The sequence below is a fragment of the Toxorhynchites rutilus genome, chromosome 3 (genome assembly GCF_029784135.1).
Source record: "Toxorhynchites rutilus septentrionalis strain SRP chromosome 3, ASM2978413v1, whole genome shotgun sequence".
NCBI lineage: Eukaryota > Metazoa > Arthropoda > Insecta > Diptera > Culicidae > Toxorhynchites > Toxorhynchites rutilus.
This window is the reverse complement of record NC_073746.1, coordinates 1,250,228-1,266,994: the sequence shown is the minus strand read 5'-3', so window position 1 is coordinate 1,266,994 and position 16,767 is coordinate 1,250,228. Positions and strand designations below refer to the sequence as shown.

The following is a 16,767-nucleotide window of genomic DNA, read 5'->3' as shown; positions in this document are numbered from 1 at the left end:
GCCTCTGCCACCGTCTCTAGCCTCGCTTCCACCACAATGGTTGGAACAAATCGGAAAGTTCCAGCAACAGTGTTACTACAAACAGCGATAGTGAAGGTTTACAATTCTAACGGTCAAATGCAGTGGGCCAGAGCATTGCTAGATCCTGCTTCACAGTTGAGTCTCATTACCGAGAACCTCGTTCAAAAGCTTAAGTTGCGCCGCCATCCCGATCGTCAGGAGATCGGTGGTGTAGGCAACTCAATTATCGTTTCGCATCATACTGTCGTTGTTCGAATGGGATCCCACTGCACAGAATTTGTTATGAATGAACCATGTCATGTTTTACGAAAAATTACCCGTGATCTACCAGCTAGAAATATCGACATCTCGCTTTGGAATCTTCCTCCACATATTGTCCTAGCAGATCCAAATTTCGACACACCTGGACCGATAGACATACTCATAGGTATGGAAAAATACTACGACTTATTACTTGATGGATGCTCCAGAATATCTCCGGAAAAGGCGATCCTTCAAAATACGGTCCTCGGTTGGGTGGTATCAGGGAAGGTTGGCAATGACTCACATCCGGCCCAGGCCCCCATAGTGGCTCATGTATGCAGCAGCGATGGGCTTGATGATCAGTTGTCCCGATTTTGGGAACTGGAATCCTGCTGGTCTAACAGCACGCATTCCGTCGAAGAAAATTTGTGTGAAGAGCATTTTGCAGCTACAACGTTTCGCACTAATACTGGTCGATTTGTGGTTACTCTTCCCAAACGACATTCGGTACTAGCTAGTTTGGGTAACTGTGAAGAGATAGCAACTAGAAGGTTCATTGCCTTGGAACGCCGACTTGATACGCAGCCTGCGTTGAAAAAGGCGTACACAGCCTTCATAGATGAATACCTCAAGTTGAATCACATGAGAGAAATCACAAACGTAGAAAAAATAAAATCATCTAATCCTACCTATTTCTTACCGCACCACGGTGTTGAAAAGACAGACAGTACTACCACCAAACTGAGGGTAGTTTTCGATGCCTCTTGTCGGACAGAAACCGGAATCTCGTTGAATCAAGCTCTAATGGTGGGTCCAGTCATCCAAGACGATCTGTTCTCCATACTTCTCCGGTTTCGAGTACATCGTTTCGCAATCATCGCAGACATCGAAAAGATGTATCGCCAGATACGTATTCACTCTTCAGACTACCCACTTCAACAAATACTATGGCGGTCTTCGTCAACAGAGCCGCTACGCACTTTTCAACTAACAACGGTGACGTACGGAACAGCTTCAGCCCCGTACTTGGCCACCAAGTGTCTACAAGTATTATCGAACCAAAATTCTGAAGAATTTCCTCTAGCCGCTTCGGTCCTCGCTAAGGACTTTTACGTGGATGACCTGTTGAGCGGAATAGACGACGAAGAACAAGGAAAAACACTCTGCAAGGATTTAATAAATGTGTTGCAGTCAGCCGGCTTCAGCTTACGTAAATGGGCATCAAACTCCGCCACCATACTTTCCGAAATTCCATCGGAATTGTACGACGAACGTTCGATATTCAACCTGGATTCGAATCCTCTACCCATCAAAACTTTGGGTTTACAGTGGGAACCATCCTCTGACAGATTTCGCTACACTGTTCCTAAATGGTCGCAACCAAAATCCATTTCGCGTCGTATCGTTATTTCGGATGCAGCACGACTCTATGATCCCCTCGGTTTAATTGGTCCTGTTGTAGTTCTCGCAAAAATATTTATCCAAACACTTTGGCGATCCTCCAAGAACTGGGACGATCCTTTGGATGAAGATAAGCAGCGTTACTGGGTCGAATTCCGCAACAATTTGGAAGATGTATCTAGCATTTCCGTACCCCGTTGGTTAATCTGCAATGACTCCCCAACGGTCATCGAAATTCACGGCTTCTGTGATGCCTCCGAAAAGGCATACGGAGCATGTCTTTATTTGAGAACCGAATCAATAAATGGAATTCGATCAGTGTTGATGACAGCCAAATCTAAAGTAGCTCCTCTAGGAGATTCAAAAAGGCAGAAACGAGTTTGCCTTCCAAGATTGGAACTATCGTCGGCTCTTTTATTGAGTCACTTATACCATAAAATCAAATGCAGCTTACCACTGACTGCCAAATCATTTTTCTGGACTGACTCAATGATTACACTTCATTGGCTCAATGCCGTTCCCTCACGTTGGAAGACGTTCGTTGCAAATCGGGTTTCAGAGGTGCAAAACCTAACAGCCGATGGTATCTGGTCGCACGTTCCCGGCATCGACAATCCTGCAGATGTTATATCCCGTGGAATGCATGCGGCACAACTGAAGGACACTGCATCCTGGTGGCATGGTCCTGCCTGGTTGAGCCAATCATCTCGATTTTGGCCCCCTCTGAACCACAAAACGAACATAGATCTACCCGCAGAAATTCTCGAAGAAAAGCCAATTGCTTTACACATAAGCCAATGTACTCCTAACGAAATATTTTATCTTCGTTCATCATTCACGGCTCTAGTCCGTATTATAGCGTTTTTGAATCGATTCATACAGAACTGTCGAACCAAGATTCCCATGAATAGAAAAATCGGATTCTTACAAACGAATGAATTAGATGAAGCCACCAAAATACTCGTTCGTTTAGCACAAGCTGAAGTTTTCTCCAAGGATTTTGCAGCAATTCGGAATTATGGTCAAGTGAAAGAAAACTCCGAACTAAAATCACTATTTCCGATCGTAATTGACTCAATCATGCGGGTTGGTGGACGGCTCAGAAACGCAGCTATCTCGGAAGATCGCAAACACCCAATTATTCTTCCTGCTAGACACCCACTTACCGAATGCATTTTGTTGCATTATCACCTCAAAAACTTGCATGCTGGTCCACAATTGTTGGTAGCATGCGTTCGAGAAAGGTACTGGCCACTACGAATTCGCAATCTCGCACGGAAAATTGTACATAACTGCATAAATTGTTACCGCTGTAAGCCACATAATCTCGACCAATTAATGGGAGACTTACCACCTGAAAGAGTGACACCAACGCTGCCTTTCCTCAACACAGGCGTAGATCTGTGTGGTCCTTTCTGCTATCGCAGAATGCGTAAAACTGCCCCTGTCAAATGCTATGTTGCATTATTCGTGTGTTTCGTCACCAAGGCCGTCCATGTGGAGTTGGTGTACGACCTATCAACCGCAGCCTTCATAGCAGCGCTGCATAGATTCATCGCCCGCAGAGGAAAGCCGAATGTAATTCAATGCGATAACGCCAAAAATTTTAAAGGCGCAGCCAGAGAACTGAAAGAACTGTCGATACAGTTCTACTCGCAACAACATCAAGCTGATGTTTCGAATGTTTGTTCCAACGAAGGAATTGAATTTAAATTCATACCTCCTCGCAGTCCAAACTTTGGGGGGTTGTGGGAAGCGGCGGTCAAGTCTCTCAAACGTCATCTTCGAACAACAATAGGGAATTCAATCCTCTCCCAGGACGAGTTCGTCACTTTATTAGCTCGTATTGAAGCTTGCCTTAATTCAAGACCGCTGACCCCGCTCACCACAGACCCCAATGATTTGGAAATACTAACGCCTGGTCATTTCCTCGTGCATCGTCCATTAACTTCGTTTCCCGAGCCTGACCTTTCAGAAGTTCCACCGAATCGGCTCGATCGCTGGCAGCACAATCAGGAGTTGCTCCGTCGTATCTGGAAGAGATGGTCCACCGACTACCTGTCCGGCCTCCATCCACGCACAAAATGGACACAGATCCGGAATAATGTCACCGAAGGTACAATGGTGTTGCTGAAGGAGGATAACCTGCCTCCTTTAAAGTGGAAGTACGGAAGGATAACCGACATTTTTCGCGGTGATGACAACCATATACGCGTCGTTACCGTACGGACAGCAACTGGAAAGTATCGACGCTCCATCTCGAAGATATGCGTGCTTCCTGTACGTCAACAACACACTGAACCTACGCTCGAATGAATTTCGAGTCCTTCCATCACAGTATGTTCATACTGTGCACCGATCGGAGACCTGCGGGTCTCCGAGCCCTGTAAGTAATGTTTTATAATGAATTTGCAAAAAACTTAATGAATTTTCGTCCTCTGACATGTACGTTGGATTCATCAATGGCTACTCCAACCCACAACCACGAGTACGCCCAACGCCGGGTCACCGTCCTGCCTATCTTTTGAACCGATTCGAGTAACGAGCCTTTGCTTGGGGATTCCCGTGATGACGTCAGAAGCAGCCACCATGGTAACGATGGAGACGCCGGAGACGACCGAGACAAGACAACGGAGACGACCGGGACGACGGAGAATGCAGTCAAAACAAACAACGAAGATCGACGAGTGCGTCACGAAGTATTTCATCGGCAACGCAATCGGCAACCATCACTTCCTGCCTATGTATGAATGGTTGAAAGTTCAGACACAATCTTTCAACAGGGCCCGGCATATGTTGCGGCACACGTCACGTTATTATGCATTGTATCTATATATTGCGGCACACGCCACATCAGTATCATTCCATACAACAATTATAAGCATTGTATGTACCCAAAACCCAATCCATTTAAAACAAGAGGATTAGCGTAGGTCATTCCCATCTAATCCCTATCGTATTGTCTCGAAGGATAGGATATAGAAGCAAATCCAGAAAATCTGCCCTATATAAAGCGATGAGATATCCAGCACACTCTCTTACTCTGCTTCAAATTAGATAGCGTACAACATCATCGAAAGTGTCTCATCTGCGTTGTGATATCATAAATAAAATTATTATATCGGAATTAAAATTAGTTGAAATAAACCCGGACTTAGAAATTACTCATACAGAGCTAATTAGGTTGAAATATATAAACTAGCAACATTAGAAACATCTTTTTATTGCTGTAGAAAATGATGCCCCCTCAGCGGCGGGGAAAATAAACACACCTTCAGGAACAAAATTATCAATGAAAATCAAATTATCCGTATCAAATGAATATTCTAAGTGAAAGTGTAACGAGTTTTGTACAAGTGGTAAAAATCGTGAGCGTAAACAGTGTTTAGTTATCAGGAGCCATTTTTGGGAGAATACGCAAACTGCAATGTATTTGTGGGCCTGGCAGATATTTTCAATATCGCTGCCAGAGAAAGTCGTTTGGTCGTCGAGGATAATTTTACATACTTGGTGGAAGAAAATGTAATGCGCTGATATAAAGATTTTAGGCACGCTTGGTTATCAACGGCTCAATCTCCATCCTGAGCCGTTGTGGCTCATCGAGGTACCAGGTTTCATTCGTTTTCTACGAAAGGTTACGATATTCTTGGCCAATATCTTAATTTATAATCAGGAACGACTATACAAATCGAGCTACAGTTAGGTTTTGCTTTATGATCATATTTTTCAGTATCACTAACAAAAGCAATTTCCTTATTGTTAGGGCAATTCGTCCAACTTTTGAGATCCACTTTTCAAAGGTTCTGATGAAAAGATTTAGGTGTTCTTTTAGTAATGATTAAATACGGGTCCAGACTATTTAACCTGACCGTGCATACAATATTTCAAAATAATTTACATTCAATATTTGAAAAGTTACAACTGCATTTGAGTATGCTAATCTCAACAAAGGTAGTTTTATTCGGTTCTATATTGTGTATCAATGAAATAAATAAACATTTCCTGAAGTGAAAACTGCTTTACTAAGCTCTATTCTATTTTTTTTTTTAATTAGAATTTTATTCAGTTCTATAGTGTTATACATATGTTTTCATATTCAAGAGATACAATTTTCAATTTTTCAACCTTTACAACCTTTTACATTATTATTATGTTTGTTTTTTAAATTTTGTTTTGTAAATTTATTTTTAGATTTGATGAATCTTCATCATATATTGATTTTAATTTTATAACCTACTTAACCTAAATTTTCATAATTTCCTAATTTGTTAGCTCACGAATGAGACGATGTTCAGACGATGCAGCGCTCGCTGTTAACCACTCGTAGGACTCGTCTATACGTTGCTGAATGGTTTTGCACCCGGAAATACTATGCAGGTCTCTAATTCTAGTTCGAGGTGGTGCATCAAGGATCATCCTCAAGAGTTTGTTCTGCACTATTTGCAGTTTTTTCTTGTGCATCTCAGCACAGGAACCCCATACCGGCATGGCGTAATTAACAACAGGTGCAATAATCATTTTGAATACTGCTAATTTATTTTCCAAATGAAGCTTGGATCTTCGATTTATCAGTGGGTATAGGGACTGCAATAGACCAATACATTTGTCGTCCATAATAACTCCGAGGTACTTTACTTCGTTGGTCCAATTCACGCGGCTGCCGTTTACACTGATGTAGCAGTTTGGTGGAGGGGATAACTTCGGCGAAGGGCGATGCTTAAACAGAATAGCTTGACTTTTTCCCTCATTTACTTTAATCTTCCAACTATGAAGGTATTCAACATAACTCGTTACTCCTCGTTGAAGTCTTGATCTATAATGTACTGGTATCCTGCCATCCAAGACTGCAACCAGCTGGTAGTTGGGGAACGTCGGAGGTGTATACCACATATAGAATGGGTCCCAAAAGACTGCCTTGAGGTACACCCGCAGAAATATCACATAGTTCAGAGCAGGAACCAGTAATATGCACACGAAATTTTCTCGTCTTCAAATAACTACGCACCATTTTTACTAGGTACAGTGGGAAATTTGCTCCTACTAATTTATGGATTAGGCCATCGTGCCAAACGTTATCGAAGGCCTTCTCCACGTCTAGTAGCACCATAGCACAGTTGTTAGATAAAGCCTTGTTCCTCTTGATGATTTTTTCCACACGAACCAATTGGTGTACTGTGGAATGACGTTTGCGAAATCCAAACTGCTCCGGAATAATGATTTGTTGTTGATATGTATCATCAGCCGCTGGAGGATTATACGTTCAAAAATTTTGCTTATCGCAGACAGAAGCGTGATTGGCCTGTAACTCGCTGGAAGCGTAGGATCTTTCCCTGGTTTGTGTATCAGAATGACTTTACCTGTTTTCCATCTGGTAGGAAAATATTCCAATTGGAAACACCTGGTGAAGATAGCGGCCAAGAAGTTGTAGGTTCTGTTATTTAATTTTTTCAGTACTAAGTTGAAAATAGCATCGGTTCCCGGGGCCTTCATATTCTTCCCGAGTTTCACAGCCATGTTAACGTCGGCTGCCGTTACATTAACAGCAACTGGGTTTTCATTTCGCATGTTTAGTTGTATAATTGATTGTTCAACTGCAGCTTGGTTTGAACTTACGATGTTTCCTCCTAGGTTATGGGCCTCAACTAATTTTTTCGCGATAGCATTCGCCTTCTCCGACGGTGATACCAGTATTCCACCTAAAGCATCCTTTAGTGGAGGTAAAGATTTCGGTTTCCGTTTTAGTATTTTCGTTAATTTCCAAAAAGGGTTTGAATGTATTCCCAGACGCTCTATCTCACTAGCAAACTTCTGGTTTCTAATATACCCCATCCGATCAGCAATGAGATGACTGAGAAAGCGGGTTTCTTGTTTCTTGATTAGGCAACCCGTTCGTTGAAACTGTCTTCGTACGGCGTTTCTCTGCTGAATTAGACGTTTTGTATATGAATCGATTGCCATGTATGTCTCTCTAACAGGTACCCATTGGACGCAAGTGTCCTCTGCAACGTGGATTGCATGTTCAAAAATGCCCAAGTGGTTTTCGATCGCTTCTGTACTTGATAGTATCGGATCATCAGGAAGATGAGTATCAACTATTCGGTTTAAGGCCGCCCAATCAACTCCATGATAATCTCTTCGCATCATAGCTGGAACTGAAGTTGGAGAGCATTCCAATTCGCACACCACCGGATAGTGATCGGAACTTAACCCATAGTGTGTAATCGGTTTCGATAATGGCAAATCTGACAGAAACAAATCTATCGTGGAAGTTGATCCCGATGGTGATAAAAATGTTGGTTCATCCGAGAAGTGGATGGAACAGGTTCCAGAACAGAGATGATCAGCTAATAGTTTGCCATTTTGATTACAAATTTGATTCAGCCACAAGCCATGACGAGCGTTAAGATTGCCTGCAATCACGAACCTTGATCTATTTTTAGTAAGTTTCTCCAAGTCCTCTACAAAGATATTTGACGAACCGTTTCTATCCACGCACTGTCTTGGTGTATAAACAGCAAAAAACGTAATGTGACCACGAAAACTATGGATTTTCACGCCTACTGCCTCGATGATTTTTGTCTTTGGATGAGAAATTATTTCGAACTTGATGCCACGCCTGATTATGATTGCCACACCGCCACCACTTTCATTGGAACGATCTAGCCGGGTTATAACGTAATTTGGAAGCGAGAAATTAATAGAAGGGTTTAGCCGGGTTTCTGTGATAATGCAATGCCCACGTCGATATTTTGTTTGGTCAAAAAGTTGCACAATTCAATCTTCTTCGGTCGAACAGAGCGAGCGTTCCAATTTGCAATTCTGATTTTGCGGGGCTCAATTGACCCCATATCTGAACATCATATCGTTAAGAACCTGCATTTGGTCCACGCGAGTTTTGCACAGTTTTATACGTTCCCAGAGCTCGTTGAAAATTGCCCACAATTCAGAGGAACTGTATAAGGCTTGATCGCTTTCCGTTGGGCTGGGATTTACAGCTTGTTCTTGCATTTTAGCTCTGATGCGAGGATCAAGACAACGAGAGTAGCTTCCGGCGTTGCTTGGAATCTGAGAGCTTACTGAATTTGAAGGTCGTATTGGTTCCACAGAGTTTGGCATAGGAGGAAACTCTTTTTCATTGAATTCTGGCACAGGTGGTCTTTTGGTTGATGTTCTACTTGTTCGATTTGAATGTGTTGTTTGTTGCCGGATACGTATATAGTCGGCGCGTTTGGGACAACTACGATCTGTTGCTGGATGTGACCCTGCACAATTTGCACATCTTTTGGCTGGTTCAGTTTTCGTTGGACAGCTTTCCGTAGCATGAGCAGCTCCACAATTGTTACACCTGCCCTTCAGGTGGCAGTTCCGAGTTCCATGACCGTGGTACAGGCAATTCATACACTGAGCTACGTCAGCATGCTTATTACGATAGGCCTGCCAACGGATAAAGAAATTCGCAACATATTTGACCTCAAGCAGCTTCTTAAGGGTAGTGTACCCTTTTTGGAATTGAACAAGATATAATGCATCATCTTGATTCACAGACTCGAGTTTTCGTTTGATGATGTGTACGGCATTGCTTTCAAGTTTGCATTCGCTTTGTAACAGTGATTGAAGCTCCTTAGGGTCGACCAATGGAAGACCACGAAGAACAACTCGATAGGGTCTTTCTCCAGGTTTGTCGTGTGTGTAGTATTTCTGTATATATTTTTCCACTTTGTTGAATTCCTCAGCTGAGTCGCAAATCATTTTTGTTCCGAACCGAGTGATTTTAAACATCGGATTCACACCACATTTTGGAATTGATTCGACGAGGGTTTTTATTTCCACATTTCTAACAACCAGTGGAGGTTGTTTCTTCTTATGAGTTGTTTTTTTCGGTTGAACTTCTGCTGGGCCATCTGGCTCTGTTTGCATACAGTCCGACAGTGATGAGAACGGGTTCCTGTTAAGAAGCTGATTTTCCATGCCATCTGCTGAATGACCACGTTTTTTCCTTTTAGATTTGTGATCCACTGAACTCTGGTTTACATCCGACGAAGTTTTCATATTAAAAGCACACTGAACTGGAAAAGGGCAAAATGCCTTGAGAAAGGCAGTATTTTCACCACTTAGACAGTATTTTCAACACTTTACTAGGTACCGAAAGACACTTCTTAACGCGACGACGGTTGAAAATGATGAATGCAGCTCTATTCTATCATTGCGTATTCGTTTTTATATAAATTATAAAAGAATTCGAGAAAAAAATAGCACTCAAAATACAGTTGAAAATACTCGGTTTGTTTACTTTTTCCTCATATATCCATAAAATCCGCTAGACGGCGACACCGTACCTTCTATGTCGCGAATAGGATATTTTGCTCGTCTCGACAGTGACTGAAGCCGAGACGAGTCGAGACGAATTGTCGAATTCTAGTCGGTTTTGGAAATTCGGGAGCCTTGGCGATAATTCCTTTCGATCAAGTTGGGTTTTCAACGTTTGTGTGCAGATTTTTTCTCACGTATCTTGCGTTCCAACTTCGTGTGTATCAACCATCAATCCTGCTGAAATTTTTACCACTAAGTAAATAATCCTTTAAGATCAAATCGTTGTCGTTAGTTTCATGACACGATAACTAGAGGCGTCCCTTCGGAGCGGAAGTAAAAGAAGTTGGCCCGGCTCATGAGTTGTTGAGTCTGATAGGTAGGAACAGGTGGAGTCGCCTCCCTGATGTCGGTGATTGGCACTAAAGTGGCGGAAATAGGCCGACGAAAAATAAGCGAAGATAAAAAAAAAAAATAAACTAGAGGCGTTGCAGTAACCAGAAAAAAGCGGCCAAATACTAGCAGGAACAGACTTTAGCTCCGATATCACATTGTGGTATCTCTTAAGTTGAGCTTGTGCTTCAGCTCTCGTGACATCATTCGAAGGAAGGAAGGAAGGAAGGTATTGAATTAGAGAGACTTTAAACTCTGAGAGTTCATTCGTCTCTTACTCATTCGAAGGAAAATGGCGAGGAATTATTCAAAGTCCCTAAATTATATTTTTACTCTATATAACTTTTTTTCAAGGAAGGTGGCTTATTTCCTCGCGGTTTGGCAATTATAAAAATGCGACACAGTGATGAATATTTTCAACGATTTCACTCACCAACTGACTGATGATCATGATTTGCAAAACGGATCACGTTGAGTCGGACGTTTTAGCACAAGAAAAGATGTCCATCATTCAGTTGTACGAGCAACACCGTAACCCGTTTTTGTCCCTGGTCATTAACTGGTTCTTGCTGAACCCGGAAGCAATTATCTCGGTTGTGCCACTCAATCTTGTTCATTCTCCTCCGATGTTCAAATCATTAGTTGTAAACATCAATTTCCCCTTTCCATGATTATATTCTATCCATATAATACTAATACATGATGCGTTGTGTAGGCCTTCCAAAAACCTGTTCGAAGAACCAAACTCCGTTGAACAGAAAAGCACACATTCATAAGCATAATAAAGCGGATTAATAACAAATATTGACGTCATTTCATCGCTGACCACCTGCAACTTTTCGTTTACGGAAATTTCTCATTAAAAGAGGCGACAGAGAGTATGACCACCTCCAATCAAATTTATCTCGAACACACCGCACGCTCACCTGGTCGCCGAATGGCGCGAATGAGTCACGCAAAAATGATTAATGGTTAATCTCCGACTGTGTTTGTTCATTCTGTTCAGGTATGACGTTGGCAAGGATGGTTTCCTCGATCTCGCCGAGCTGAAGATCATGATGGAGAAGCTCGGTGCCCCACAGACCCATCTCGGGCTGAAGGGAATGATTGCGGAAGTGGACGAAGACAAGGACGGCAAGATATCGTTCCGCGAGTTTCTACTAATTTACAGGTGAGCGTTAATCAGTGCTGCAAATCACTAATATATGTCTGAGTTCGCTCAGTCGAATGAGTCGCGCTGTGAGTCATCGCGCGCGCTCGTCTAATGATTAATTCTAATGTGGATAACGTTTGCGTGTTTTTTTTTATTGCCCACAGAAAAGCACGCGCCGGTGAACTGGTTTCCGATTCCGGTCTCGGTCAGCTGGCACGGCTCACCGAAATCAATGTCGACGAGGTCGGAGTGAATGGAGCGAAAAACTTTTTCGAAGCCAAAATCGAGCAGCAATTGAGGACAAACAAATTCCACGACGAAATTAGGTATGGTAGAGGCGAATGACGAAAAAAATATTATGGCATAATCCTATTTTTTTTCTCTTCATAGGCAAGAACAAGATGAGAAGCGTCGAATGGAGGAGGAGCGGGTTCATCGGCGGCAACAGTTCCAACAGCGGGCTGCTGTTTTCCAGTAAAGATCCTTTTTGAAGATTCCGTTCCTGGAGTGGTACACAAAAAAAACAAAGATCGCGCGATGTCATGCGCTTCCCTTTATGCACGATCAAAGTGTGGGTTATATAGGAAATTTCTGTAAATGTGTAAATGTTTAATGTTAGTTTCAAAGTTAGTCATACTAAGTTTAAAATACTTTGACAAAGAGGTGAAAAAATATGTGTCATTTTAAATTTATTGTTTTATCGTCTTGATACAGAATTTTATTCGATATTGACCTGTAAAGCTGGGATTCCGTTGAAGCAACATGTAGCCTGTGTGCGTCCCCTCTATACAATTGACGTGTCAGAGAGTGTCAACGGATAGGCGTCTCAGTGGAATCCTGGCCCCTCGAAACATATACTATTCTTTCAAAGAGAAATCAAATGTGATATTGAAGGAATCAAAGGAAGTGGAAAGCAAGCCTTAGTAGTTAGCAGAAGCTGAGCTCGAAGAATCTTAGGTAGACGAAGGAGGGAGAATGAATGGCCATATTTTCGCTACTTTCCACAATAGGAGGAGTATGCGATAGGAGAAATTATCTCAATCTTTTAATTTCTGTATTAGATTCTTTTCGATTGTTAGTTATATAAAAAAGCAGTTTACTTCCACTCAAATCGAACACTACGAACAAGTCTCTGTCCATTTTTACCAATACGATGTATTTTATCGATAGTAGGGATTTAAGAGACACTGGAAGAATAAAGTGGTGGAAAGGTTAGGGTAATGATGGATTCGAATGAGATAGATATATTTTTATAGACAGGATTTGCTGCGAGCCAGGAACTAGCGTGTGTGCAGAGTGAAGATCACGAAATGTAGATAAATAAGTGGGACAACACGTTTGATATCCTTAGGCTTTCAACAGCAATATTGTGTAGAGTTTAAGTTGTTTTTATTAGTGGCTTCAACGTTTGAGAGTTACAAATAAATGTTACAATCTTAAAAGCACTTGAACGAACGTGTTTTATATCGAGTATTCACCAGGCAATGGACGAAGGGTTTCATTTATTGCACCTAAGGTATTCTCATTGTAAGAATCAATGATATAGGCGATTCGGCTCTTCTTGTCTCGTCTCGTCACGGCTTCAGTCACTGTCGAGACAAACAAAATATCCTATTGCAGTACACAAGTTTCATAGAAAATTTTTATTTGGTAGACTGAAGAGATTTCTGTCACTTTTTTTCGGTGTCAGATGTGAAGACATATTATTATTTTGAGGAACACAACAAACATTTTTAAAACTGGCCAATCGAGACTCTTTTCTCGGTGCCAAAATATTAAAATCACAACAAAGAGGAATAAGTTTAACTCTTTGCGGTCACTTGTCTGCTCTCAGCCACCACAGCAAGGAATCATACTAATCTTATTTTTTATCCAGCCATGTATCATTTTAGACCTTTTTTCCAGCCATGTATCAATTTAGACCTTTCTTTACGAATCTTAATGTCTGGTGAGTCTGCTCACGAGTTAATATGGTGCTTCTATGAATAATGGATAACGGTACTCAGTATAAACGAAAGATTATTAACGTGGAAACCTAAGAGGATAGTCACGATGCTAATTAACTACGATACATTGGACACAACAGCTATAGTAAATAGGATGAAACGAGGCGGTGCCGTCTACGTTAGTAATCCAAATTTTAGTTTGAACTACGATGTGAATATGGGGAGAAGTACAAAAATTTGTAAGAAAGTTGGTGAAATGACTTAGGTTCATTGCCTGTATTCGAGAGAATTTCAGCGATAGGCTGGTTCGTCAGACTTGTAGTTTATTCGCGTGTGATATAAGGTAAATGATCTTGGTTTGTCCGATTTGGGGTGTTTTTACGCAACTAGTAAATGCAAATCAATTTTTCTTCATGAAAATAACATATAGTCGATACGAATTTGGGTTTGTTGAAAAGCCCCAAGTCTCTAATTGCTAATACTACCATAAGGCATTGGAATTATTCAATTTTTTATGATTTTTAAAGAAAAAGATGAATTATACTCATGGTTTGTCCAAAAAATGATCATGGTTGCATTTATCATTGTTTGAGTTCACTGTTATCATATTGATCCATTCATTTAGGCTTTCTCCAGAATATTGCATTTTCTTAGGCATTTTAAAAGTGTTCACCTCAATACACTCAACACAGAGAAGCTTTATTTCTGCTATGCGCAAAAGAATACAATAAACAAACTGCAGCGCACCAAGCGGTTGCCATAGAAATCATGTGGACAAACAACATTATTGAATTTCACAAATCATGATCAGAATTGTGTTCATCAAAACGCGTTAATTCAATGGTTTAGCTATGTAAATTTGATACAAATGGTATGCAAAAATGATGTTTACAATATTTGTAAGTGTTATAATCCAGAAAAAGTCTGAATACGTGCGAAATAATCATCTGGTGATCGATTAAAAGCTAGCTCAAATGAGGAGCGCATTGACACCAATAGATGGTATATTTTATAATCCTTTAAAACATGTAATTCCGTAGAAAAATACTATAAAACTACTGTAAATCATGAAAAGGACAATTTTATTTATATGTTTTGAAACATTCGAATACCTGATTTGACAAAGGTGTGCTGAATTAGAGCACGAAGGAGAAATATAAAATACTAGCTGACCCGGCAAACTTCATCCCGCCCAACATTTGTTTTTTGTTATCAATACCTTCAAACATCCACGTTTTCTTACTATGAGACAATTACTTCCTCGAGTTCTGCTCTTATCACACACATTCGGCGATACTTTTTTTATTGGTATAGATAGAAGAAGATATAGTAGTGCATTTCATCACATTGAAATCCATTTCCAGCTTCAAAGATCAATTTCGCTAGCGCAAACATCAAATGGACTAACAGCACTATGTAATTGTAAAACATATGGGAATTTAATTTTCCGAATTTTCCCTTTTTCCTTCAGAGTTTTCCAAAAATTTTCAATTGTCATATTTGGTTGGAATATTTTTGGTTGAAATATGTGTATTTGTCATAGTAGTACTGTAAAATATGTCGAATTTTCTCTTTATTTTGTCCATATTTGCGACACTATAACTCACGAACGACTTAACCAAACAAAACACTGTCAAGGACTATATTATAGCGCGCAAAAATACCTTTCCAACAAGCTATAGTATGACTCGATACAATGAATACAACTAGAACTATGCGCTTACGACACCTCGCGGAAATACCGCAGGACTTTTTTCGACAGCCTAATATATAGGGCCCTATTCCAGAAAACGAGACGAGCAATTCGTCTCGTCTCGTCTCGGCTTCAGTCACTGTCGAGACGAGCAAAATATCCCATTCCAGTACACGAGTTTCATTGAAATGTTTTATTTGGTAGACTGGAGAGACTTCAGTCAGTTTTTCTCGGTATGATCAGTGATGTCAGATGAGAAGACATGTTTTTGTTTTGAGAAAAACCACAAACAGTTTTAAAATTGATTCAATTGATACTCTTTTCTCAGTGCCAAAATATTTGAAAAAAAATACCAAAAAGGAATAAGTTTCATTAATCTTTTGGTTTCATTGATATTTTTCCTCGAGCATATGGTTTTATCACTCAGACGTTTTGTTATTATGGATTTATTGGAGGCAATGTTTGTTCACCTAATCAACGATATATCGGGAAAAGTTTTAAATCTATATATACGTACAAGCGGCCCAATTTCATGTTTCAATAAGTTTACCGCAAAGTCATTGGAATAGCATTGCTGTTGTACTCGAACAGACTCTCGTAACTTTTTTTCTTTTCATTTATTCAATGTTTCTTTTTCAGTCCAAATGTTTCTATGTCTAAAACTTCTACTCTTTCTCTGCGATCAATTGTTGCTCTTTCAATTTTACTTTAACTTTCAACTCTCTACTCTTCATTTCCTACTATCTACTCTATACTTTGTTCCCTCTTCTCTCTACTCTCTGCTTTTCACTTTAAATTCTCTACTCTCCACTCTCTGCTTTTTACTCTCAACTCTCTACTCTCCCTACTCTCTCTTCTCTTTCTACTCTCTACTCTCCACTCTCTCTACTCTCTCTACTCTCTACTCTCTGCTCTCTCTACTCTCCTTGCTCTGTCTACTCTCTCTCTACTCTCTACTCTCTCTACTCTCTCTGCTCTGTCTACTCTCTACTATCAACTACCTGCTTCCTACCCTCTACTCTCTCTACTCTCTACTCTCTTTGCTCTCTGCTCTCTCTATTCTCTACTCTGTACACTCTACTCTCTACTCTCTACTCGCTACTCTCTACTCTCTACTCTCTACTCTCTACTCTCTACTCTCTAATCTCTACTCTCTACTCTCTACTCTCTACTGTTTCTACTCTCGACTCTCTACTCTTTCTACTTTCTACTCTTTCTACTCTCTACTCTTTGTACTCTGTACTCTGTACTCTGTACTCTCTCAACTCTCTACTATACTCAAACACATACACGCACGCAGACGCGCACACTCTCTCACACAAAAAACACAACGCAGCTGCTCACTCTCTCACTCTATTTGTGTTTACGTCGAGAATACAACCGTTTACGACCGTTCACGACGACCGCGCTTTATTTTTTAGCGATTTTATTTATAGTAAGATTTCCAATAAAGTAGTTGTTTTGAATTACTCATTTTTGTTCAATATGTGAAGACCCTTTTCGGGCCGTGTTCATATATTCAAAACAGTCATCTTCTTGAATGGCGTTAACGTTCCCTGTGGAACTTTTGCCGTCTCAACTTATGCATTAACTAGCGTCATTTATTAACA

At 40.7% G+C, this 16,767-nt stretch overlaps 1 protein-coding gene across 1 annotated transcript in view; it reads left to right on the top strand.

Moving 5' to 3' along the window:
- The window catches only part of LOC129776870 (EF-hand domain-containing protein D2 homolog), a 51,478-nt gene extending 38,509 nt beyond the window's left edge, over positions 1–12,969 (top strand). Inside the window, exons 3-5 of the mRNA XM_055782763.1 lie at positions 11,372–11,536; positions 11,683–11,844; positions 11,909–12,969. Of these exons, the coding sequence (XP_055638738.1) occupies positions 11,372–11,536; positions 11,683–11,844; positions 11,909–11,996 (415 nt within the window). The 3' untranslated portion in view covers positions 11,997–12,969. The remainder of the gene's footprint in view (positions 1–11,371; positions 11,537–11,682; positions 11,845–11,908) is intronic.
- The last annotated feature ends 3,798 nt before the right edge of the window (positions 12,970–16,767 follow it).